The sequence below is a fragment of the Schistocerca serialis genome, chromosome 11 (genome assembly GCF_023864345.2).
Source record: "Schistocerca serialis cubense isolate TAMUIC-IGC-003099 chromosome 11, iqSchSeri2.2, whole genome shotgun sequence".
Lineage (NCBI taxonomy): Eukaryota > Metazoa > Arthropoda > Insecta > Orthoptera > Acrididae > Schistocerca > Schistocerca serialis.
In genome coordinates, this window is record NC_064648.1 from 33,731,427 (window position 1) to 33,759,056 (window position 27,630).

At 40.5% G+C, this 27,630-nt stretch overlaps 1 protein-coding gene across 11 annotated transcripts in view; it reads left to right on the forward strand.

The window, feature by feature from the left end:
- LOC126427356 (zinc finger protein 708-like) overlaps window positions 1–27,630 on the forward strand; it is a 140,497-nt gene that overhangs the window by 61,079 nt on the left and 51,788 nt on the right. For 7 of the 11 annotated variants that reach the window (XM_050089694.1, XM_050089691.1, XM_050089693.1 and 4 more), the window contains one exon: window positions 26,520–26,557. The exons of 1 other annotated variant lie outside the window; for it this stretch is intronic. In XM_050089694.1, coding sequence (XP_049945651.1) covers window positions 26,520–26,557 — 38 coding nt within the window. Of the gene's footprint in view, window positions 1–26,519; window positions 26,558–26,772; window positions 26,915–27,630 lie in introns of all 11 variants that reach the window. 3 more of the 11 variants (XR_007576650.1, XM_050089696.1, XM_050089697.1) reach the window with 1 other exon arrangement.

The window sequence follows — 27,630 nt, forward strand, 5'->3', positions numbered from 1 at the left end:
CCTTACGTGGTGCGTGAGTTATCCATAGTGCCCCTTGATTTGCTGTCCTGAGCCTCTTGTCATGGCTTTGCATCTCCACCTGCAATTCAACTATTTGGGCGAGGACACTTTCGGGGGTATGTCATCTTCTTACGTTGTCTCCTGTACTCTTTTGCCCCCATGACAATATTAGATTTCTGTGAGCCCAATATCCAGTATGGTAGCCAGTTCGCTGGGGTGGAGCCATCATGTACCCATTTAGTGGTAGTCCCCTGACAACACAGGGCTGATGCTTGAGCTGTAAACTGCCCACATATGCCAAGGAGTAGATGCCTGTCTTCCTGGGGCATCAGGACTCCCGGCAATGGCCATCATGTCAGGTGGTTTTTGCTGTGGCTGGGTGCCGCCCATGGGGGGAGCCCGATTGGCGTGGGTGGTACCAGGGTGGCTGACCCACAATGAAGCGGACTAAGTCATCTCTTGCTGGTGACCGTGGCGCCAGCAGTCTGTAAGAAGGGCAAGATCCAGTAAAATGCTGACAGATATGATCCTAAATCATTTCCCTCCCTTGCTACACAATGGGATGAATGTAGTGCTACAGAAAGAAGAGAGCCATATTCACCTCGGTATTTAGTCTGTAGCAGAATGGTCAGGGACTCCTTTCTACCTATGAAGCTTCAATTTTTTGTTGAACATCTTGAGGATAAGTTTGAGGAAGTGACAGCACTGGCAAAGATGAGAAGTGGTGCAGTCTTGATTCAGACAGCATCCTCAGCCCAATCCCAGACATTACTTGCTTGTGACCAGCTGGGTGATATTCCTGTTTCTGTTACTCCCCATAAAAGCCTCAACATCATCCAGGGGATTATTTTCCATCACGACCTCCTCAGTCCGACAAGCTCCACGCCACTCTAGAATGGTGGTTCATTTTATCTGGCGGGTTTATAGGGGACCCAAAGATAAAAGGGTCGCTACTGGTGCCTTCATCTTGGCCTTGGAGGATGATTCATTGCCTTAGAAGGTCAAGGTGATGGTTTACTGCTGTGATATTAAACCATACGTCCCTCCTCCTATGCGGTGCTTTAAGTGCTGGAAATTTGGGCATATGTCTTCCTGTTGGACTTCCAATGCCACATGTTGAGACTGCGTATGTCCACTGCATCCAAATACTGTCTCTGCATCTCCTCCCACTTGTATCAACTCGGTGAGCAGCACTCCCCCAGCTCACCAGACTGCACAGTACTCTAAAAGGAGTGGAAAGTCATGGGAGTACAAGACCCTGGACCATTTGACTTATCAAGAGGCTAAACAAGCGTATCGAGCAACTTAACCTCTTACCCGTGTTTACATTCCGCGCTGACCAGTTGCAGCTGTAGCGGCGCATCGAAAGCTAAGTACTAATTAATTGTTTGTGTATAGTAGTTTATTTAGGAACTTTAGTAGTCTTCAACCGGTGTTCTTGGTGTTTTCCGGTGAAATAACTTCAGAAGAAATTTTTGCGAACTGCTTTCAGTTTCGTTACTGTCATTAGACGTTTGATTTTCTTTCTGTGTTAGTATTTTGTTATATTCTCATTTGTTGTTGATTAATACTGTCAATAATAGTAGTTACTTCCCTTGTAGAGCAAGTTTGTGATAATTGTAGTCAGTTTTTAACATCTTCTTATTGTAGTATCGGAACTTAGATAAAGTTGTTTTCTTGTTTCAATAATTGTAAAATTTTACCATGAGTGAGAAGTGTGGGCTTTGCCGTAGGTTCGTGAGTAGTGGATTGCGGTGTGAGACTTGTTCGAAGTATTTTCACTGGGGGGAATGCAGTGGGGAAGCCAGTGGGCATTCTGGTGAGATCCTCTCCTGGAACTGCAGGTTATGTAGCAAGAGTAAGTTGATAGAGGAGCAGGAGCATAAGATCTGTGCCCTTCAGGTGCAGTTGAAAAATGCACAGGAGGAGCTAGATAGGATGAGGAGGGAGAAGGGGGATGGGGAATGGGAGCTGGCTGTTGGCAAGAGATCTGCTAGGAGAAGGAGATTTTCAGATAGTTTTACTATTGGTGTTTGCAATAGATATGACCAACTGTCAGAGTCTAGTGGAGAGGAATCTCTAGTAGCTGTAGATGTAGGAAGTATGCAGCAGACCTCAGCAGTTACGGTGGCTAGGACAGTTGCAAAGTCTAAGAGAAAGAAGAAGGTTCTGCTGTTAGGTAGTTCTCATGGTAGAGGTGTAGGCCAGCAGTTGCAGGAAGTTTTGGGGAGTGAGTACCAGGTCACCAGCATTGTGAAGCCTAATGCAGGATTGGCTCAGGTGACTTTTAACGTAGGGGGGTTATGTAGGGATTTTACTAAAGAGGATCAGGTAGTGATTGTGGGTGGGGCTGGTAATAGTATTGATAGGGATGGGGAGTATGACATAGATGGTGACCTGGAAAAGATAGCCACTCAGACTGGCAACACGAATGTGCATTTCGTGGAACTGTTTCAGCGTCACGATCGGCCTCATCTTAATACAGCCGTCAGGCGTAATAACATGAGACTTGGGGGTGCGCTGATGACAGAAGGCATGAGTCACATTTCAGTGGTGTCGGTGGAGTCTATCAGTAGGACGGGTTTCACTAGACATGGCCTGCACCTCAACAGGTATGGGAAGGGGAGGTTGGCAAAACTTATAGGTGACAGCATAGGTGGGGGTGGTGGGATCACTCATGGGAAAATTCCGGTAGTTGTGGGTGTTAGAGCTGTACCTTTTTTAGATTGAAGTCACCTGATAGGTATTCCTGCTTAAGGGAAGTCTCTCTAACAAAGAAACCACTTTCTACAAAGCTTGGGTATCCGATTAATGAGGGAATTAGTATATTTCATCAAAATATACAAGGTATTAGAGATAAAGTTAGTGAACTGCTTATAGATGTTGACTCTGAAATTATTGGTATATCTGAACACTTCTTAAATAAGGAGATAATTCAGAGGCTTCCTTTACCAGGATACAGGTTGGCTAGCAGCTTTTCTAGGAGCTCTTTGCGGTGTGGGGGAGTAGCCATGTATGTGAAAAACGGTATCCCATTTGAGTCAATTGATGTTTCAAAGTACTGCACTGAAAAGGTGTTTGAATGTTGTGCAGGTGTGGTTAAATTTAGTGGAGCTAAACTTCTTACTGTTGTTATTTATAGATCCCCAGACTCCGATTTCACAACATTTTTGCTAAATCTAGAGGAGGTTCTTGGTTCACTTTATAGGAAATACAAAAAGTTAGTAATATGTGGTGACTTCAATATTAATTGTATAAGTGATTGTGCAAGGAAAGGGATGCTGGTAGACCTCCTTAATTCATATAATCTTATGCAAACCGTATTCTTTCCAACGAGAGTGCAAGGGAACAGTAGAACAACCATAGACAATATTTTTGTTCATTCGTCATTATTAGAAGGGCATTCTGTTAGCAGAAAGGTGAATGGCCTTTCAGATCATGATGCACAAATTTTAAGTCTAAAAGATTTTTGTGCTGCAACACATGTTAAATATAGTTACCAACTTTTTAGGAAAGCTGATCCAGTTGCTGTACAGACTTTTGTAAACCTTATCAAGGAACAAGAGTGCCAAGATGTTTATAGTGCTGATACAGTAGACGATAAATATAATGCTTTCCTCAAGACTTTTCTCGTGCTCTTTGAAAGTTGCTTTCCGTTAGAACGTTCAAAACAGGGTACTAGCACAAACAGGCAGCCTGGGTGGCTGACTAAAGGGATAAGAATATCTTGTAGAACAAAGTGGCAATTATATCAAAACGTTAGAAACAGTCAAAATCTAAATGCAGCAGCCCATTACAAACAGTATTGTAAGTCTCAGGATAAAATTAAAACCATATGGTCAGTCGTAAAGGAAGTGGCTGGTCTGCAGAGACAGGTCGAGAATATAGAATCAGTGCGTAGTGGGGATGTCTGTGTTACTGATAAGTCGCATATATGTACAGTACTTAATAATCACTTTCTGAATATAGCAGGTGAACTAAATAGAAACCTAGTCCCAACAGGGAATCATATAGCGCTCTTAGAAAAAAGTGTTCCGAGACTGTTACCTGAAATGCTCCTCCATGATACTGACAAGAGGGAGATTGAGTTAATAATTAAATCACTAAAGACCAAGAACTCTCATGGATATGACGGGGTATCTAGCAGAATACTGAAGTATTGTTCCACGTATGTTAGCTCAGTACTTAGCCATATCTGTAACTATTCCTGTAGGAGTGGTCGGTTTCCTGACCGATTAAAGTACTCGGTAGTGAAGCCACTTTATAAAAAGGGAGACAGGGATAATGTTGACAATTATAGACCTATTTCTATGGCATCGGTGTTTGCTAAAGTTATCGAGAGGGTTGTATATACAAGGTTACTGCAGCATTTAAATTCACATAATTTGCTGTCAAATGTACAGTTTGGTTTTAGAAATGGCTTAACAACTGAAAATGCTATAGTCTCTTTTCTCTGTGAGGTTTTGGATGGATTAAATAACAGGTTGCGAACGTTAGGTGTTTTCTTTGATTTAACAAAGGCTTTTGACTGTGTTGACCACAAAATATTACTGCAGAAGTTGGAACATTATGGAGTAAGGGGAGTAGCTTACAATTGGTTCGCCTCCTACTTTAAGAACAGAAAGCAGAAGGTAATCCTCCGCAATATTGAGAGTGGTAATGATGTTCAGTCCCAATGGGGCACTGTTAAATGGGGCGTTCCCCAAGGGTCAGTGCTGGGGCCACTGCTGTTCCTTATTTATGTAAATGATATGCCTTCTAGTATTACAGGTGATTCAAAAATATTTCTGTTTGCTGATGACACCACCTTGGTAGTGAAGGATCTTGTGTGTAATATTGAAACATTATCAAATAATGTAGTTCATGATATAAGTTCGTGGCTTGTGGAAAATAATTTAATGCTAAATCACAGTAAGACTCAGTTTTTACAGTTTCTAACCCACAATTCAACAAGAACTGACATTTTAATCAGACAGAATGGGCATGTTATAAGCGAGACGGAACAGTTCAAGTTCCTAGGCGTACGGATAGATAGTAAGCTGTTGTGGAAAGCCCATGTTCAGGATCTTGTTCAGAAACTAAATGCCACTTTATTTACCATTAGAACAGTATCTGAAATAAGTGACATTTCAACACGAAAAGTAGTATACTTCGCATATTTTCATACGCTTATGTCATATGGTATTATTTTTTGGGGTAATTCTTCTGATTCAAAAAGGGTATTTTTGGCTCAAAAACGGGCTGTTCGAGCTATGTATGGTGTAAGTTCGAAAACCTCTTGTCGACCCCTATTCAATAGTCTGGGAATTTTGACATTGCCCTCACAGTATGTATTTTCTTTAATGTCGTTTGTTGTTAGCAATATTAGCTTATTCCCAAGAGTTAGCAGCTTTCACTCAGTTAATACTAGGCGGAAATCAAATCTGCATGTGGAATGCACTTCCTTGACTCTTGTGCAGAAAGGAGTGCAGTATTCTGCTGCATCCATTTTCAATAAGCTACCACAAGAACTCAAAAATCTTAGCAGTAGCCCAAACAGTTTTAAGTCTGAACTGAAGAGTTTCCTCATGGCTCGCTCCTTCTATTCTGTCGAGGAGCTCCTGGAAGAGATAAAAAATTAAGCAAATTCCAGTGTTACATTCTTGATTTTCTTTATTTAAACTAACGACTTGTCGCCTGAATATGTTTCTTATATTTCATTTTATCTGTTTCTACAATCGTGTTATAATTTCATGTATTGACTCGTTCCGTGACCATGGAGACTTCTCCTAAATGTGGTCCCACGGAACAATAAATAAATAAATAAAAGATTACACCCCACTCAGTTGATGTCAACATATGCTGCAGCTACATTACCATTGCCATCACAAGTACCTACTTTGGGAGCAAGGATCACCCAAACACAGGGGACATCGGTCCCCTGCCCCAAGCGGGAGAAGCAACAGCCTCCTCTCGCTCATCTCCTGCAGAAGAGGTCCCTTGCGACCCTCTCTTCCAAGGTATCCACTTATTCCACAGTGGGCACTCGGCAGTGGCTAAAGGAGCCAAAAGCTGCTGGATGAGGAGGTTCACATTCTTCCTCCGTGCCTAAAGCTACTTCCGAGAAGTCCTCCCAGCAAACACCGAAAGAAGAATGAGAGGTCAAACAAACAAAGAAGACTGCTAAGAAGAAGAACCCTCCGGTGGCCTCAACACCAACACTACGTACCAAATCTACACCTGTGGATGAGGTGGAGATCTCAGCATCTCCTGAGGACCTAGATGTCACTGATGCCTCATCTACAATAGGAATGGATACAAATGCTCAATCATTGGCAACAGGTGACCCTGAGGTGTAACCTGCCTTCTTGCATGCTTCATACCTTCCCAGCCTTACGATAATGTTGCTCTCCAGTGGAACGGCTGTGGTTTTTTCCACCACCTGCCTGAGCTACAGCAACTATTTGGCTTTACACTTGCTTTCTGCATTACACTCCAGGAAACCTGGTTCCCAGTAATGCGGACCCCTGTGCTTTGTGGCTGTAGGGGATATTCCAAGAACTGTTGTGACTATAATAGTGTCAGGTAGAGTTCGTGTCTGTCCCAAACTCAGTATGTAGTGAACCTGTGCCCCTACAAACCTACATCTACATCCATACACCGCAAGCCACCTGACGGTGTGTGGCGGAGGGTACCCTGAGTACCTCTATCGGTTCGCCCTTCTATTCCAGTCTCATATTGTTCGTGGAAAGGAGGATTGTCGGTATGCTTCTGTGTGGGCTCTAATCTCTCTGATTTTATCCTCATGGTCTCTTCACGAGATATACGTAGGAGGGAGCAATATACTGCTTGACTCTTCGGTGAAGGTACGTTCTCGAAACTTTAACAAAAGCCCGTACCGAGCTACTGAGCGTCTCTCCTGCGGAGTCTTCCACTGGAGCTTATCTATCATCTCCATAATGCTCTTGCGATTACTAAATGATCCTGTAACGAAGCGCGCTGCTCTCCGTTGGATCTTCTCTATCTCTTCTATCAACCCTGTCTGGTACGGACCCCACACTACTGAGCAGTATTCAAGCAGTGGGCGAACAAGTGTACTGTAACCTACTTCCTTTGGATTGCATTTCCTTAGGATTCTTCCAATGAATCTGTCTGGCATCTGCTTTATCGACGATCAACTTTATATGATCATTCCATTTTAAATCACTCCTAATGCGTACTCCCAGATAATTTATGGAATTAACTGCTTCCAGTTGCTGACCCGCTATATTGTATCTAAATGATAAAGGATCTTTCTTTCCATGTATTCGCAGCACATAACACTTGTCTACATTGAGATTCAATTGCCATTCCCTGCACCATGCGTCAATTCGCTGCAGATCCTCCTGCGTTTCAGTACAATTTTCCATTGTTACAACCTCTCGATACACCACAGCATCATCTGCAAAAAGCCTCAGTGAACTTCCGATGTCATCCACCAGGTCATTTTGTATATTGTGAATAGCAACGGTCCTATGACACTCCCCTGCGGCACACCTGAAATCACTCTTACTTCGGAAGACGTCTCTCCATTGAGAATGACATGCTGCGTTCTGTTGTCTAGGAACTCCTCAATCCAATCACACAATTGGTCTGATAGTCCATATGCTCTTACTTCGTTCATTAAACGACTGTGGGGAACTGTATCGAACGCCTTGCGGAAGTCAAGAAACATGGCATCCACCTGTGAACCCGTGTCTATGGCCTCTGAGTCTCGTGGACGAATAGTGCGAGCTGGGTTTCACACGACCGTCTTTTTCGAAACCCATGCTGATTCCTACAGAGTAGATTTCTAGTCTCCAGAAAAGTCATTATACTCGAACATAATACGTGTTCCAAAATTCTATAACTGATTGATGGTAGAGATATAGGTCTATAGTTCTGCACATCTGTTCGACGTCCCTTCTTGAAAACGGGGATGACCTGTGCCCTTTTCCAATCCTTTCGAACGCTACGCTCTTCTAGAGACCTACAGTACACTGCTGCAAGAAGGGCGGTGAGTTCCTTCGCGTACTCTGTGTAAAATCGAACTGGTATCCCATCAGGTCCAGCGGCCTTTGCTCTTTTAAGCAATTTTTAATTGTTTCCCTATCCCTGTTCGTCTATTTTGCTCTGAAAGCTGTGGCTGTCAGGATAAGGATGACACAGGAAATAACTGTCTGCAACGTGTATCTTCCTCCAGATGGTGCAGTACCCCTGAACACATTGGCTGCACTGATTCATCAACTGCCTAAACGTTTCCTACTTCGGAGATTTTAACGTCCATAACCCCCTTGTGGGGTGGTACTGTGCTTACTGGCCAAGGTAGAGATGTCGAAACTTTCGTGTCCCACCTCGACCTCGACCTCTGCCTCTTAAATACAAGGGCCCCCCACACATTTCAGTGTGGCTCATGGCACTTACTCGGCCACTGATTTATCCCTCTGCATCCCAGGACTTATCCTATTTGTCAACTGGAGAGTCCACGATGACTTGTATGGTAGTGACCACTTTTCCTTCTTCCTGTCACTCCCCCAGCACCATTCCCACAGACATCTACCAAGATGGTCTTTAAACAAGGCAGACTGGGAAGCTTTCACCTCTGCTGTCACCATTGAAACTCCCCCACATGGTACCATCGATGTGGTAGTTGAGCAGGTCAGTAGAATGATTGTTTCTGTGGCAGAAAACATGACCCCTCGTTCTTTAGGGTGCCCCCAACGAAAGTCAGTACCTTTGTGGTTGCCGGAAATTGCTGAGGCTGTTAAAGAGCATCAGAGAGCTCTACAACGACATAAGCAGCACCCTTCCCTAGAGCAACTAATAGCTTTTAAAGGGGTCCTGCCCACGTTCACCAGCTTATAAAAAGACGGAAGCAGGCATGTTGGGAGAGGTACGTCTCAACCATTGGGTGCCATACATACCTTCCCATGTCTGGACGAATATCAGACGTGTTTGTGGGTACGACACCCCGACAGATGTTACTGGCATTAATGTCAATGGCATGTTTGTACCAATCCAAAGGCAATTGCTGAGCACTTTGCTGAGCACTATGGTTGAGCCTCTGCATCAGAGAACTATCCCCCATCATTTCACACCCTCAAACGACAAATGGAAAGGAAAGCTCTTTAGTTCAATGAATGTCACATTGAACCTATAAAGCTCCATTTAGAGTGGGAGTTCCTCAGCATCTTTGCACATTGCCCTGACACATCTCCTGGGCCAGATCGGATACACAGTCAGATCTAACATCTTTGTTCAACTACAGGTGATATCTCCTCATCATCTTGAACTGGATCTGATGCAATGGTGTTTTTCCATCGCAATGGCATTCCAGTGTTCAATCCCAGTAAAAACCCACTTGATGTGGGTAGCTATCGCCCCATCAGCCCCACTAACATTATTTGTAAGCTGTTAGAACATATGGTAAGTCAGCGGTTGTGTTGGGTCCTGGAGTCATGTGGCCTATTGGCTCTATGCGAGAGTGGTTTCTGTCAGGGTCACTGTACCATTGATAATCTAGGTTCCCGCGTCTGCCATCCAAACAGCCTTTTCCAGTCGCCAACACCTGGTTGCCATCTTTTTTGATTTATGAAGAGCTTAAGACATGGCCTGGTGACATCATAACCTTGTCACATTATATGAGTGGGGTCTCCGGGCCCCACTCCCGATTTTTATCCAAAATTTCCTATCGCTCCATACTTTTCATGTTCAAGTTGGTGCCTCCCACAGTTTACTTCATATCCAGGAGAATGGTGTCCTGCAGGGCTCTGTATTGTGTGTATCTGTATTTTTAGTGGCCATTAACTGTCTTGCAGCAGCTGTCAGGCCATTGGTCTCAGCTCCTGTGTATGCAGACGACTTCTGCATTTCGTACTGATCTTCCAATACTGGTGTTGCTGAGCAGTGCCTACAGGGAACCATTCACAAGGCATAGTCATGGGCTCTAGCCCCCGGCTTCCAGTTTTCAGCTGCTGCAAAGTCATGTGTCACGCACTTTTGTCTGCATCGTACTGTTCATCCGGAACCAGAAACTTCACCTTAATCATGGTCTACTCACTATAATGGAGACATATCAATTCTTACAACTGGATTTCGATGCCCGATTGATGTGGCTTCCTCATCTTTGTCAGCTGAAGCTGAAGAGCTGTCAGCACCTCAATGCCCTCTGCTGCCTGAGCAACGCCAACTGGGGTGCAGATCACCCTACGCTGCTGCAGCTATACACAGCCCTTTTTCAATCCTGTCTTGACTATGGGAGTCTTGTTTATTGTTTCGCAGCACCCTCAGCATTACGTTTACTCGACCCAGTGTACTACTGTGATGATCGATTGGCAGCAGGAGGTTTCAGGATGAGTCCAGTGACCAGGCCAGAGTTCCTCCATTGAAGGTTAGGTGTGCCTAACTGCTCTCCAGTTACTTTGCACACATTCAGTTCTCCTGAGCATCCGAATTACCATCTCCTTTTCCCATCCATGGCGTTTCTCTCCTGCATTGGGGGCCCATGTCAGGGCTTAAGATTGGCGTTCACATCCGATCTCTTCTGTCTCGAGTTCTTGCTTTTACCAACTATGCTGTAGGTCCATTCACGTACACCACCATGGTGTACACTGAGGCTGAATCTTTGCCTGGTCATTTCACACGGCCCTAAGGACTCAGTTAACCCTGTAGCTCTCTGCTGTCACTTCCTCTCAATTCTTAACATACACCGGAACCATGAAGTGGTTGGCACTGACAGCTCAATGGATGATGGTCAAGTTGGCTTCTCATATGTTCATGGAGGACATATTAAACAGCACTCCTTGTCAGACAGCTGCAGTGTTTGGACTGCAGAGCTGGCGGCCATTTCTTGTGCTCTTGAGCACATCCACTCATGCCCTGGTGAGTTGTTTCTTCTCTTGAGCAGCCTACAACCTATCGACCAGTCGTACCCTCACCATCCTTTGGTAGCGACCATCCAGGAGTCCATCTGTGCCCTGGAACGATCCAGTCGATCCCTGTTGTTTGTGTGGACCTCATGCCGCATTGGAATCCCAGGTAATGAACTTTCCAACAGGCTGGCCAAACAGGCTACATGGAAACCACTTCTGGAGATTGGCATCCGTGTAACTGACCTGCGATGATTATTATGCCACAAGGTTTTTCAGTTTTGGGAGACGAAATGGCATAATCTCAGTACGCACAACAAACTGCGTGCGGCTAACACCTCCTCTGTCTCGATGACCCACGTCGGTGTCACTGTGGCTCACATATTACTTGTCGTGCACATCTTGCTGGACTGCCCACATCTAGCTGCACTGCAGTGGACTTTTAATGTTCCCAGCACCCTACCTTCAGTATTGGGCAACAGTGCTTCAACAGCAGATTTAGTTCTTCTTTTTATTCGTGAGGGGTGTTTTATCGTACCATCTAGGGTGGGTGTCTAGTCATCTCTCTGAGGTCACCACCCTCCCTCCATTTTTATTTCTGTCGCACTTTCTATGCATTTATTTGTCTTTGTGGTCGTCTTTTCCCTACATGTGTTCATCTCGCCTTGTCTTTTTGGAGTGGAAATTTTAATGTGTTGCAGAGTGGCTGGCTCATCCTCTTTTATTATTGTGATCAGCTGACCCAGACCATATGCTCTGTGGTTTTAATACCTTCTTCTGCTTTTCCTTGTGGTATATGTGTTCCCCATTTTTTTGTTCCATTTGTTTTATTTTTAGGTGTGGTGTTGGGTGTTTTTGTACCTTGAGCCCTTCTTGTCAGGAGAAGGGTCCTGATGACTCTGCAGTTTGGTCCCAACCAACCAATCAACTTTGCTCTTCATAATATTGTTACATTCCATCCAAGGTTTTCCATTACTTGATTCTATACTTGCAGGACATCAGTGCTGTAGGTGATGCGACATTGAAATTTGGGCCATAATTCTAATATTTTGCAGTTATGACCAACTGAAAGGACAGCTTTTAAAGGTAGGCATTCTTAAGTTGTCTGTTACTCCACTCCACTGGAGCCACATAATACCAGAGCAACAAATACTACACTGTTGAGTAGGTAAAGTGTTTGTGAAATACTGTTTTGGTGTTGCTTTTATGTTTAGTTCATTGTGTAAGTGTGTGGTTTCTAACCTGTAACTGGAGACAGAGATCTCCTCCTTCAAATATTCTTATGTTGCAATGCACAAATGCAGTGCAAATGAATGAAGGTCATGTTATAGTAGTAGTATAGGTCTCACTCTGTGTTTTTTTTTTTCCTTGAAATTTATAGCTGGCGTTATTAAAGTGAAGCACATTTTGTAGGAGGTTCACTGTTCTTAACACAATTGGCATGATCAAAATGTAAATCAAAAATAGGTAATTTAATTTCATGATAATTCTGAAGTTTGCTAGGTTACTTATTATCATCTTGTGGTGTGTATATGTAGCTCCAGAATATGGATACATTAATATTGTTAAAATACAGGGTGTACATGAAGTCAAAGAACACTTTCAGTTATTTATTGCACAGCAACTAAGCATTGACAGATATACATATTGCAGTTTGAAAAGAAACTCTGAAAGTTTTTTTTTTTACAAACACTCAATATGCGAACCATGAGTGACCCAGTGACCCAGCAGACATCAATGCGGTAATCAAATTCTTGCCATATCCATCCCAGCATGTCTCTCATATGCACTCCACTCTTACTGGAATTACACTTTTCTTTGCTGGGCATAAGCAACCTGTCATAACAAATTTGTTGTGTCAGTGGTAAATAGCCTTCCTTGTTGGTGGCTTCTTAGTGTACTTCGTTCTAAACATCTGTTGAAGAGCTGTAGCATACTTGTTTTTGTCAAACTTCAACACACAGAAAGCTTGCTCCACACCTGAACTTGCAGTGTTTGCAAGTAGTGCTATCATTGGCAAATTATCAAACTGCACTGTGCTGGTATACATCAAAAAACATTTTGGGGTTTCTCTTCAGAATGACATATGTATGACATCTGTACAATGTTTGGTTCTTATGCAGTAAATAATAGAAAATTTTCCCGGACTTTATGTACTCCATGTAATACACTACTGTTCCTACAAAGTAACACATTCAGAAGCAGTGGTCTGCACCATGCCACGATAAGAGGACTGTAGAATAGTTGAAACATAATATGTGATTTAATTGGCAGAGAGGTTGTGTGCATATAGGCCCAGTATTGCCCTCTTTTGTGTGATAGGACAGGTCAGTGTTACACAGCACTGGATGCAGAGATGTCATATGAAATAGCAACATGTAATCAAGTGCCACTATTTCTTTTCAGTTTCACAAGGTGAAATAGGTGTGTGTGTGTGTGTGTGTGTGTGTGTGTGTGTGTGTGTGTGTGTGTGTGTGTGTGTGTGTGTGTTTAAATGGGGCAGAATTATTGGTCATTCTGTCACATTGTGGCTCACATGAGGCAAGCTGCATCAACAGTGAGGCAGATGTGGAATCAGTGGAGACTAACTAGATACTGGAGGACACAATGTGACCACAGTGTGAGATGACCACAATCTTGTCTGCTTGCAAGGTGTTACAAGTATTGCATAGTTTCGGAAGGTAATGCTTACAGTAAGTGGTCCAAAAAGGGCAAATAATGCACAGAAAAGGAAAATTAACTTCGAGTAATTGGCAGGATATTAAGAGAGAAAGACTACATGACGGCAGATTGGAACAGAAATCACAAAATGTAAGGTAGTTCCTGTGAAACAGCCACCAATGCAAGTGAGTGGAATAATGCTGGATTGGTTTCTTTGGTTTTGTAAAAAGACATATGTTTATTGAATAACATGTCCTGAATGACAGCATATGTGCCCTGTAGAGTACATGGCTCTAACAACATACGTTATGTGCATCTTCTGACAATATTATAGTAAAAGTTGAATACACACTGCTGTATTATTAAAAGACAATGTAGGGTATGATACTTCAGTTGAATATTGGGTAGTAATATTGACAGCATGATTCAGGATCATGTACACAATACTGAAGTGTGTACAAAAGGAGGATTCTAGAACATTTAAGTATGAAAATTAAGTTAAAGCTGTACAAAGAATACCATGCCTTGATGCACAATGAAGTCAATTTACTTGATAAACTCCATGTAAATAGGTGTGCCAGGCAGATGAAAGAAAGGTAAGACAGTACTTCATTGAAACAAGCTACTTTCAAATATGAAGTCCAGTCAAAAGAAGTGTGTTAGAAAACATTGTTTGGCATATTCTGTATCACCCGAAATGAAAGCTCTCTTCAACATAAACTGGAAAGTGGAATTAGAACTCCTGAAGGTGGTTGAGGAAAGTATTTGTGTAGGCCACATGCCATAACAAATGAAGACACGTCTCATATTCAGGAACTCAGTTTGAGTTTCTCAAAGTAGGAATAAATCTTCAAAAGAATGTCTGTACCACAGTCTAAATCTGTCCAGAATTTGTCGCTTGTTTACGCTCGCAGCTTCAGGTGAGATACAAATGCACAACATGGAACTTAGGTCAGTTGTCATGCAAAAGCAGACTGAGCATACAGACTGCTAAAAAAACAACCCAGAAATGGCTACAAAAGAACAACAATATGTATGTTACATGTGTTGACGTACAACAGGTGTTACTTTGTCATACATTGGCACATTCCATGGTATTGTGCCAGAGACAGCTGACATCATATAATTTCATGGTTCGTGACTTTGGTACTTAAATAACACAGTAAATTTAGGGGATGGATCTGATGCAAGATTTGGTTCAGCAAAATAGTTTCTGGTCTGATTAAATTTGTTATGCTTGAAGAAGGTATGGAATGCAAACTAATTATATGGCCTGACCACCATGTTGGGCAGAACAATAACTGGAGAATTTTAGCACTTCATTTCTATCTGGTCAACTGCAAGTACTATGTAGAAAAACAAAAGGTTTTTATGTTAGAGGATTAGTTTCCTACATTGTGACAGGAACTTTGCAGTGATTGAGAAAAGAAAGCATCAAAAGTTATGGCTCCTTTAGAATGGAAGCATGTCATAGCTTAGGCCTCTGTAGAACCTTCAAAACTGACCATTCAGGAGATGATGGAAGACTTCAAGGGCATAGGATCTGTGGAGCTGGTTATCAAAACACCACATGCTTTGAAAATTACTGGTGTACTCTGGTTGAAGTTATGCCTTGAGGCATAAGGATGCTTCATCCATGTGGAAGACATTTCATTTTGAAACATGGGTGTGAACATGAAGTAAAAGAAATTCTGTTGTGTTTTGCTTTTTGGTTGCTCTACAATGGGTACTGAAACTTGTAAGGAGCAGAAAAGTGATCTATTGGATGTGACGAAATACATGGAATCAAAATACAGGCATTTTATAAAAACATTGTCTACCATCTGGTAATGTGCCAGCTTTGGGTCTCAACTTGATAACAAACTCATGTTCTATTATTTTAAGACCAAAGTAATCAGTTTACAATAAAAATCTGTTTGATCTGCAGTAATGCTGTATATCAGTTGCTATACACTGTTTTTCTGTTACAATATTTATTTATTTTCTAAAACCGACCCTTAGTGCAATTTTAAAAAGCACAAGCAGGTATTTTCAACAGTCGGCATCTTCAAACAACACATATCTGCTATAACATTATTATTAATGTTTTTTGTTGATTTCCTAAAAACTCCGAAATGTGCCCTACTGCATTATTTGTGCACGTGCTTTATTTTGCTATGATTATGTGCATCTGTCAGGTGACACATAGAGAATGTGATTGATTGGTGCCTTCTTCCAGTAACTAGGACACTTTCATGGGCTCAGAGACTTACGATATGCTGCTGTTAGAGAAGGAACAAGTTCATTTTAATATGAGCGGTATTGTACAGCCATCTCATATGGTCCAGGTGCCTTTTTTCTATTAAGTGGTTACTTAGTAGAAAATCAACAGTTGTTGATCATCTCAAAATCTGTCATTTTGATGTTTATGCTGGTACTGAAAGGAGGAACTCCATTACAATATTCCATGGTAAAATAACATTGGAAGATCAAATTGAATTTTTTGGCCTTGTATCTGTTACCTTCAGTTTGTGTGCCAGTAGGGTCATTGATGATGATTTCAGTCCAGCTACTGAGACTGAGAGCTTACTCCTTAATGAGAAATTTTATTCAAGATATGTAATGTTAATGTTTTGAAATTGGTCCTATGATGCTAAAAGTATGAAGTTAGGCATATATTGCAAAACTTAAGCAAGTTGTTTAAATGGAATTTAAATGCAATGAAAACTAAACAAGGAAATATAAACACAGTGGCAAAGTTAAACTGAATGTTGTATACTGTCAATGTAAGACACAAAAGTAGAAATAGCCATACTTAAAATCATTAAATTGAATTTTATAGGTTCACATAGCAAGGTTGAACTCTTCAGACTGAATATAATGCAATTTAATTATGTGAATAATTAAGAATATTTGACAGATTCTCCAGTACATAGGCTACTTTGAAATCAGAACTAAAATCTAAGTTCCAACTTTGGGTCAATATAAGTTCATCTTTCATGCTGTGTCACTGTCTGATCAAAGTTCAGCACAAAACAGAACTATCAGTTGCACAAAGTGAAAGTTCTTCAGTCACAAAAAGATAAAACAATGAGAAAATGTGAAAATCCTCAAGTTTTGCTCAAAGTCATATTGTCCATACAATTTTAGAGAACTGAAGTGACACAACTGGTTGACTGCCCAGAGGCTTCAGTTCAACTGCTGTCAAAACCTACGCAGACTTAACAGAAACTGTTCACCAGCCCAAACTGTGAGAAACACAAATATATTACCAAAGAAACCATGAGGCACAGCAGCACTGCTTATTTAAAACCTCAAGAAACCATACAATGCTAGTCAGCTTCAAAGCATTTTACAAAAGTAAATTGAAATAACAGTGATTAAAAGTACATTGTTTTTGTTGAAACTAAACAACTTGAAATAAGAACCTTCCCATGCTGTTCACTTTGAGGCTTACCAAACATTCTAAGATTAATTTTGCGTTATATATCAGTGAAAACATGATACACTGCCATCATATGCAACTGTTAAAAATAAGCAAATCCAAGTAAATATTTCTGTACAGACAAGTATGTCATATCAGATGAGATCATAATTTTATGCTCATGTACTTGGTGCTTTAGGTTACTATGTAGCACATACCAAGTTTGAATTACGACCAATTGAACTGGACTCATCTTGATCTCACTGCATAATAGTTAATTTGTCAAAAAAATACCTAAACACAAATTCACGAAGGATGATTGATTTGGTTTGATTTTGACAGGGAAACTATATCAGCTTTGGTGTAACCTGACTCTGCCTGCACTAAAATAGTTTGTGTGGTATTGCTCCCTGTGTATCTAGTAAAGCCAACCAGTGTCCTTAGATAGTGCAAGGAGTCCCTTTACCAGTTCTTTGTTAGACACAATTTCTCCACTTCTAGTTGCCCCAAAATTTCTCTCTCTTGCTGTGCAGTGACATGCATTCGATGATTAGGTGTGATGCAGTTTCTTCACTCCCGTCACAGATGCTACATTTAGGGTCTTCTTCCGTTGTGCCCATGGTATGTAGGTGTTTTTTGAAATTCTCATGGCTGGTCATCAGCCCAATCTTAAGTTTAATCTCTTTCCCATTCAAGCTCTAGGATTATAGAGCTTCTTTTAAAACATGGCTTTGGCAACATTACCTTACCATGTTTTGCTTATAGACCTTGGTCCAGTATTCTATGTACTGTCTTGTAAGCCAGTTCTGTAGTTCTAGTTTGATCATAGTCATGGTGATTGTAAGGACAGGTTAGAGTCCAATGAGTGGAGTCTTTGCCCCCATCCTGGCCAGTCTTTCGGCTTGTTCATTGCCACCAGTCCCTGAGTGGCCAGTGACCCACATTAGGTTTACCCTATTGCTTCCCCTAGCTCCACCAGAGCTCTGTGACATACTACAATAATCGTAGATCTACTTGCAAGAGCTGCCAATGATTTCAAGGCTGCCTGGCTGAATAGATATAGTGGCTACAGTCCTTGTAGCTCCTATGTATATTCTCCTCCACACACACCCTGATTTCAGCAATTTCAGCTTGGAATACCAAGGCCAGTTTTCCTAGAGAGATGATGCCCTCCAGTCTTAGCTGAATCCCATACACCACAACCCCAGCACCTTGGTCTGATTTCTATCCATATGGTGTCGAACTGGTTTTTCCCACTGCTCCCTACTTCCATTTACTATATTGTAAGGCTTGTTGAAGCAGTAAGGAGTTGTTATACAGTCGGCCGGCATTTCCCCAGCCATTCCCCTATTTGCCTCACTCACTATTTTAGTGTGTGTTATGGCTAACCAGGCCAGTCTCTGCACCTTAGCAAGATACTTAGCTGCAACCTGATGTTCTACCTTCTTCCATGACAATACGGCCCCGTAGGAGATCCTAAGTCAAACCATCATGATGTATATCCAGTGCATACCTCAGGGTCTTAGGACCCAGTTTTTGCGATAAGCCCTGTTGGTACTCACTAGTGTACAATTCGCCTTGGAGCAGATGATCTTAATGTGAGGGATTCATGTTACTTACCCTTAGATATTTCACTGTCCTCTTCACAGGTAGGGTTTCATTGAAAAGCTTTACATTCCGACTTGAGTATTGGATATGATTCTTTGTGACTGATACAACAGTCTTCTTAGGATTAACCCTTAGGTCCTGTTTAATGCACCAATCTTGCACAATGTCAAGCACTCCTTGTGCCAAGTATTACAATGACAAGGTCATCTGATTATCCTTGGTAAAAACATTGACTGGAATTTAGTTCCTAAATGAGTTCATTCACCACTAGATTCCACAATATATTGGACAAAAATCCTCCTGGTGGACAACCTCTAGTGGCGTTCATTACCATCATTTCATTCATCATTGTGGCCTCTACCCTCCTTCCACTAAGTGTGGCCCTAGTTCACCCAGATATAGTGGTCAGTAGATCATGTACCTCTGCTGCCCTTACCATGGGATCGAAGGTTGAATTACTAAAAGCCCCCTCGATGTCCTGGAAGATGCAGAGCGCTGTTTCTTGAAAGCAAAGTGCTTTCTCCACCCTCCCAGCAAATTGACGGAGAGTGGTCTCACATGGTTTACCTGGTTGAAATGTGTGTTGGTGTGTATGTAGAGGAGCCCTATTTAGCCTCCTTTCCCCAACATGTACATTAACCGGACCGATTTGTCTCATATCCTTGGCCTTGGTATGATCAGTTCTCCCTGAATTTGGAATAAAGACAACCTTCACTGCCCTCCAGGTATTGGGAATGACTCCCACTACTAGGCTAACCCTGAATAACCTGCTGAGGACTCATAAGATTCTCTTCTGCTTGTTTCAAGAGAGCTGGAAAGATTCCATCTGGGGCAGGTAACTTGACCACTTAAAATGTTCCCACTGCACATTGGATTTTACTGAAATTGACACACTCCTTGGCCGGTTCCCCATCCTGTCTTTGAGTGCCTGAGAACCACTGTCTTTTAGGGATCATGTTCTGATCTACATTATCAGCCAGAGCATATTGAGGAAAGTAAGTTTTGTGGAGCAGTTCCAGTGTCTCATGTGCTGTCTTTGTATATTCTCCTCCTCCTCCTTCCTCAATATACCTTCTGGATTACTTGGTACTCTAGTGAGGATTTTGTGAAGCCTGGCTTGAGATAAGCACCTCCACATGCTGGTCACTTTAGAACCTTACGAAATGTTCTGAGATAAATATTACATTAAATATCAGTGAAAACATGATTAACTGCCATCATATGCAACTGTTACAGTAAGTAAATACAAGGAAATATTTCTATACAGACAAATGTGTCATATCAGGTGAGATCGTAATTTCCTGCTCATTTACATGGTGCTTTAGGTTACTATGTAGCACATACCAAGTTTGAATTACAACCAGTTGAAGTGGACATATCTTGATCACACTGCATAATAGTTAATTTGTCAAAAAAGTACTTAAGACACATTCACTAAGGATAAAGAGTGTAAAATATACTGTCTTTTCGTGTATGGAAGTGTGGAGTATATTTAGCTCTGGTCAAATTGAGAAGTTTTAGTCAAATACCCTGGATCCAGTTGAGTTCCAGGCAAAATATGTATTCACTGTACAGTTTGATGTATTTTTTATGCTTGTGGCAGTTATGGCTTACCAGTAGTACAATTTAACGTTATTGTAATCAGTGTTTATGAAAATTTATTAATGAAAAACTAGTCAGAGCTATATTTAACTCCTGAAGTTGAGATGCATAATTTGATATAGTAGCGTTGAATTCAATTTTAGTGTTTTTTCTATGTAATATTTGTGAATAATATTTTATAGCTGGAAAGTGACAAATTAGCAGTTGGCTATGAATGTGATTTTTTGAGAGAACAGTCAGCAGAGTTAGAATATTTGATTTGTTGAATCCTTTGTTTATTGCTGTTCCTCACTTATTTTGACCACATTCATCTTTTGGTCGTCAGTAAGTTTATGAGTATATTTAAATCTGTGACCAAAATTCTACTTGCTATCATGGCACTGACCTTGGAAAAGTCCTAAAATTCCTAAAAGATAATAGTGCAAAAGTTGTATGAATGTGAATTTAAATACTGCCTTACAGTCATCAGCTTATTCTCACAGAAAAGTATTCCCAATGGATAGCAGGTTATTGGCATTTCTCTTGGCTTGGGAGGAACATAGTTCACAGGAGCAAAATATTAAATGTATATTTGTTTCTGTTTCAATGTTAAATGAGAAACGTTCAGTGTCAATCAGTTGGATTTAGATCCAGGCTATGGCTTAGCACTCAACAAGTTCGTTTTTGGTCTGAAAGGAATTTTTTAGAAAATAATCAGAGGTGTGTTTTGAATCATTGACCTGCTGAAATATGCAATTATGTGACATATTCTTTTTCCTACATGGAATCATATTCTTTTCTAAAATGTGACTACAGGAAATATCCCCACACCATGACACTTCTACTACCAAGCTTAGTGACCTATACCTCATCCTTGTTTTCCCCTTCAGCTTTTTTGTTATGTATATAGGGCAAGTAACTATTGCCACCTAGAATAACTGCGAAAGTATTAGAGTAGCTGAAAAGTTTGTGGGACAAATGTTACATGGGACAACGGGGGCCATAATATGATGATGGTGTTTTGTTGCTAGATGGGTTTGCATCAGATATGAAGGTCAACTTAGTTTTTCTTTTTCTTTTTTTTAATGGGATGCTATAGTTTAGTACTCATTTTCTGATAGCGGTCATCAAGAGGAATCAAATCGTGCATTACAGTAAGGTCTGTGAAGGTCAAAGGAGGTCAAGAAGGTGGCACGAACGTCCACTTACAGATGATGTTCGAAGTGATGACCATTCAATGCCATGCTGCAACCATCTTATCATGCATTGAGTGGTATTCCTTATCACATTGGCACTTATCGAAGCACACAATTCTCTCTCATAACTCGTGCAAATAGTAAATATCCGTCAAATAGGCCATATCCATCTAATGTGTCATTGATGTGTAAACGCCATTTGACAAGTTTTGCAATACAACACTAACAGGAACAGAAAGACTAGTCTCATCAAATAAAGTGAATGTGAATGATGTAGTCCTTTGAAGAATGTCGATATGCTTTTCATTTACAGAGAAGACCAACAAAATTCAGTGAGAGCTGGTACTGTTGTACTGCGGTTAGAGATTCTAGCGCTAGTTTGCATCAAATTGCAAGGGAATTTGGGATGAGCCAGAGTACTGTTGTTCATGTTCTGCATGACCATAAATATCATCCATGCAATATCAGGCTTCACCAAGAATTAACTGGTACGTATTGTATGCATCGCATTAAATTCTGCTGATGGCTCAAGCTCAGATTGAGGGAGGAAACATTTATTAATTTATTTAGTGGCGAGGCTTCATTCGTGAGCCATGGAAATACTAATTTGCATAATATGGATTATTTGGCAACTGAAAATCCATGTTCATTGCTGCAAGTTACACACCAAAAACTGTGGTCAGTGATGGTATAGTGTGGGATTCTGGAAGACATAATTAAAGGTTCCTATTTCATCAAAGGCAGTCTTAATAGTAGGAAGTACACCAATTTCCTGCAAGAAACATTAGGCCTGTTATTGGAAGAAATACTTTTAGGAACAAGGAACAGAATGTGGTATCAATACAATGGGTGTCTGGCATATTTTTCGCTGATGGCTAGAAGTGAGTTGCAGAGAGAATTCCCAAATCATTGGACATGGAGGTGATTTCGTGGCTGGCTGGTTTGCCGGATTTGATGCCTTTGGATTATTTCTTGTGGGTATTCATAAAAGACATTGTTTATAAAGACGTTCCAACTACACCTGAAGATTCGCGAGAGATAATTTTCAGCGCATGTGCTTCAATATGTGCCAAGGTGATACGGAATACCACTGAATCCATGATAAGAGAATCGCAGCACTACATTGATACCAATGATCATCACTTTGAACACCTTCTGTAAATGGATGTTAATGCCACCTTCATTGACCTTCAAAGCCCTTACTGTTACTCATCATTGGATTTGTCTCCATAGCCGCTATCAGAAAATGTGTAGCAAACTATAGCATCCCATTAAAAAAAAAAAAAGTTGACCTTTATATCTCTGAAGCAACAAAAAAACCACCATATTATGGCCCCTGTTCTATCATGCAACTTTTTTCCCACAAACTTTTCAACTCCTACCATACTTCCAGAGTTATTCTTGGTGCCAATTCTTACTGAATCATCCAGTACACTGGACACCATCAGAAAATAAATATGTTAAATTAATTTTTGTTTTTCCATGATATCTTAGACTTATCTTTGGCATTCCAAGTTCGAGGTTTCCTTGCAAACTCTATCCTGTCCTTATTTTTTGAATTTATGAGTGGGTTTATGTCATTTATCATGTAAATCATCTGTTACTTAGTGACTTTTTACAGTAGATGTGCATTGGCTCAATCCATTATGTTGCTTCCTATTATCCCTGACTTGTTGAGATGTTTTTCACTTGGAGCAGCAGCTGATTGCTTACAAATCATTCTGCCCTTCCTCATTGCTCTTCAAGGATGACCTGACCTTGGCTTACTGGTTACTGTTATTTCCTATTCTGGCCGCTGACTGCACACTTCTTAGTAGTTGTGATATGCCATAGTCTCTAGCAGTGCTAAATTGCTACCTCCCAATCTTGAAGTCATGCAAAACAGCTTGTCTCACATCAAGCAAGTGTTTCGTTTTGCTATACTTTTAGTTCTCTACAAGTAAACGACCACTGAATGAATACATGAGTCATAGTAGTTAATGAATACCATACCATCAAGGCAAGCTACATACTTTGAGCTAAAGAAATACATACTTACATTGTTGTATGATCTTGCTCTTTCACTAGATATGTAACCCCAGCAGCATGAAGCTCTTGATGGAGTGACACATACATGTTGCTCTCTTTTGACTGCATGCAAACAGTACTGACAGCATAACACAACTGCAAAACATTTCTGAGCACTGCTGTAGCATAACAAAACACTCCAAATACTGTTCCCTGCATATTTGCAGAGACTCTTTGACCTCCTTGCTGTAATGTGTTTGCAGTACATATACAATTGCTGCGCTTTATTGAGGTGGTACTAGAAATGTGGAACAATATTTTTTTTTTCCTTCTCAGCTACAGGCCAGCTAAGGCTTTACATTTCTTTATGCTACTCTTTCATCTGTACGCTTTCTTGTTTCCACTCAATTGACATCCAGTTTCTGTCTTGTCTTTTCGGAACTATTTTGCTGTGGTGAATTTATCAACTCAATTCTGTTTCTGTATTTGGTTTTAAATTTCTTGCTTATTTATACTGGTTTCTGGTAGGTCTTGGTGCAGTTCTGTAAGCCATTGAGTTCTTTTCTTAAGTTTTTAGTACTGTTGCACAGTTTTTCTTTTTAGTATGATAAAATTCATTAGCCTTCTTTGCCAAATTTTGTCTCCAGTTATTTTCCTACATATTTATCTATACTTCTTTGTTGTTCCTGAATTTAAATGATTGTACTGGTGTCCTGTTTCCTAATATCTTTCCGTTTTTCATAATTTTCACTATCGTTTGTTGATTCCAAAATTAGTGTTTGTGATGCAGATGTGTATCCTGGCCAAATGACTGCCTTGCAAGTCTGAGGTTCTGTAATTTTGGAGAAAGAATTTTTACTGTAAACATCTTTTGTTAACAGAAATGCAAAGACCATCTTTCATAGTCTACCTTTTGTGGCTCCATTTTCCCCACCATTTGGCTACATGACTTCTCATAGATCCTTAAATTTGTCTTCCCCTGATACTCCCATACTTACTATTTGATTGGGATATTGCAGTCCTGTTGTTACCCACTACTGCTTCTTACCAGAGTAGACAAGTAGTCACGCTTTTCCTACTGTTTTTCTCTCTCTTTGTTTTGTGCTTTCTCTACTCCATGAGTATTGCTTAATTATGTACAAAAGTTGAACAGACAATTTTGACACCCAGTATTCAACTTCTGGTATTGGATTCTGACAACTGCTCCATCAGTTGAATGTTCACTTTTCTAGTATGGTCTGAAAGAAGAATGGCGTTAGTCCTTTGCCTTGGCTAAAGTCTGTTCTTGTCTCAAATGAGGCTGTAGTTCTTTAAGATGATTTGTGTTGTCTTCTGTATCACAGATTCTGTAAGGATTTTGAATAAAAGCAGTCTTGCTTCATAGTCATAAGCCTTCTAAGGTTTACAGATGTATTCCAATAGTATTTTGCTCCTTCAGTCCTTTATCGATTTGCCCTTCAGAGGACCATCCTGTCCTAAGCTATCTCTGATAAATCTCCTATTTTGTAATTGTTAGTGTTGTTTTCTCCTCGAACTTTTTGTGGAATTTCTTTTAATCTTCTGTGAACATGGCTATCTGTTATTACAGGCCAGGAAAATTACTTTTATGATTCGGTGATAATAGTCAATTTCAACAGGTATCTTTGTCCAACTCTGGAAATCATCACCTTTTTGGAATTGTGCTTTGTTGTTGGAACATAAGCTATCTGATATTCTCAAATCATATTATTGTTGACCTCATATCTTTATACTGGTGTATGTGGGTGGGGTGTTATCTGCCAACAATTTAGCTAAATGTCTTTTTCTTACCATTTTTCCTTTTTTCTTACATCCACAGTCAGGCAGACATAAATGGAAACATTTTCTCCGTGGACGGTTATGGAATGTATGTATTCAAAATTAATTTGGCAGCTGTACAGTTCTCAAGTGGTAGTTCAGTGTGACGTCTGAATCCTTTTGAGGTACTACTTTCCTAGTGTTAACCTTGTTCACAAATTCCATATTCATTACAAGATAGGACTCTTCGTAATCTGTATGTCCAGACAATGGTAGTACTTCATGTACTAATTTATTTCAGTCATGTCATACTGCACGTCTTAATATCCACTCCCCAAGCACTAGGTGTGACATTTAATAACTTCGATGTAGCTTGTAGTAAGATGTCACTGGAGAATGGCATAAGTCAAAATTCCAGTTGTGAATAAATACAGTTAATAGCAGTTGAGGCAGAAAATGTTCTCATCTCCATCCTGTGCCAGTCTGAGGATAAAAATTTAATAAAATTTTTATGTGTTCCTCTAGCACTTCATCAGATTCTTCTCAACATTGTTCTCAGGACTGTTTTGCTTTCTGCATTGTTCTTGTTACCCTGATTTATTGGTACATGACCATTAATTATTGTGTACTTCTCATCTAAATGTTGAATTATTGCAGGGAGAGAGTCTTTCTGGAGGTAATGAAAAATTTGGTACTGACTGCAAAATAGATTTGCCATTTATGAATGCAGAGCCTAGTTCTGGAGTAGTTTCATGACTTTCTTCCCTGTGTTCTTTGTGAAAAATCTATAGTTCTCTGAATGTGGTATTTTTTCATCTGTGAACATGCTATTTTATAATGCCAATTTTAACTTGTTGTCCATTTACAATGTCTGAAAGTATTTTGAGTCTGCCAATATTTATTAGTGTTTGTATATTTAATGGTCAAAGCGTGTATGTAGTTCTGGGAGTGAACTTATGGTTGGGTTTAGAAGTCACTCCTCATCTCTGCAAGTTGGTCTGGACTGCCCAGTGAACAAAGGCCCAATTGTGTCACTTGCGATGATAGATTCATCTGTCACTTTTCATAATAAAAAAAAAGTGAACGAAAATTTTACACAAGTAGTAGGTGCATGTCAGATTAAAGATGTTTGTGGTCAATTTTCTTTGTGAAGTGTCTAGTAGGAAGTATGGCTACAACCGAATTACTGGCTTGTGTAGATATTTACAGTACTGAAGACAAAGTGAGAAAATGGAGAGTGAATTCTTACTAACATTCTGTTTCATTAACTGCAACTATTTATCATGTCCTCTTTAATGATATTTTCAAGCCTCACTTAAAGCATTTTTTGGACCACTCACATGTTGGTGGGCATTAATAGAATTATATTTATTTACTGTCTCATCAGTTGTAAGTCACAGGCCATTTCTTCAAATATTTCAGGTGGAAACCTCAACAGGATATGCATCTGATAGTACAAGGTACGTTTTCATAATTCACTGCAGAACATTTTGAGAAATATAAATTTTTATTACTTGTGAAAGTACTTAAGGAATAAAATGCACTACTGTAATTATTCAATATTACCGATAAGCAACTTCATTACAATGCAGTATGGTCAGTAATGTTGTTCTCTGCAACAACCATTATGTGACTGTTCCTAGATAAATAGAGCAAATATCTAATATCTGTACAGGAAAATAAAAGTTCAGATGATATGTCAGCAGCTGTGGTGTGCTTAATGCACATCACCACATGAAAATCACTGAAATTCAACCGATTCATCTTGATGGACACAAGCTAATGTCGTACTGCAGTAGAACAAGTAAGAAGAAAGGGTGAGTGGCTATATATCCAAAAATTGGAGCTGATTCCCAATCTTTCAGATTAATGCATATAGTGTTGAACAGCTCTTTCAATGCTGTACCACAGTGGTGCTCAGGAAACACACAAGCTTTTAGTGGTGACAGTTTATGGGCCACCATCAAGAAGAACCGTAAGTAGCTGGTGCCAGTTTCAGTAAGGTTGTGAAGACTTAACTGGTGAATCCTGATTCTCTTTGTTTCTCCTTTGTCCCGGTGTTCCCTGAAGGCTGACCCATTCATTAAACACATTACAGGTGAGAAGGTAATGATTAATTCCCAGCTCTGCATCAACAGGTAGGGTTCACACATACCCTCTGATACAGATCAGGCCCAGACAGGGGTGACTGCCTAAGCTGTTACCTTCCCAAATGCCAATTGATCCCTCTGTCAGGAGTTTGGGAGGTGTGACCTGAGGAGTGAAGTCATTTATGGTGGGTGAATCCTCCTTTGAGGGGACCCCCAATTGGAAGGAGCATACCATTGGAGATGTTGGCAATCATGGCTTATTATTTAGCAATGACTCAATCACCATCTTAGTTCGTGTCTACTAAATGTCCTCACAGTATCATGTACCAGAGGTGGTCAGTCCTTTTCTATTGTTAATGCATACATTCTGAAAGTTGCTGTAGCAGTTGCAGACCCTGTGAAATTCTTTTGTCATTTATGTAATACAACTTTGCTTCTGAAGA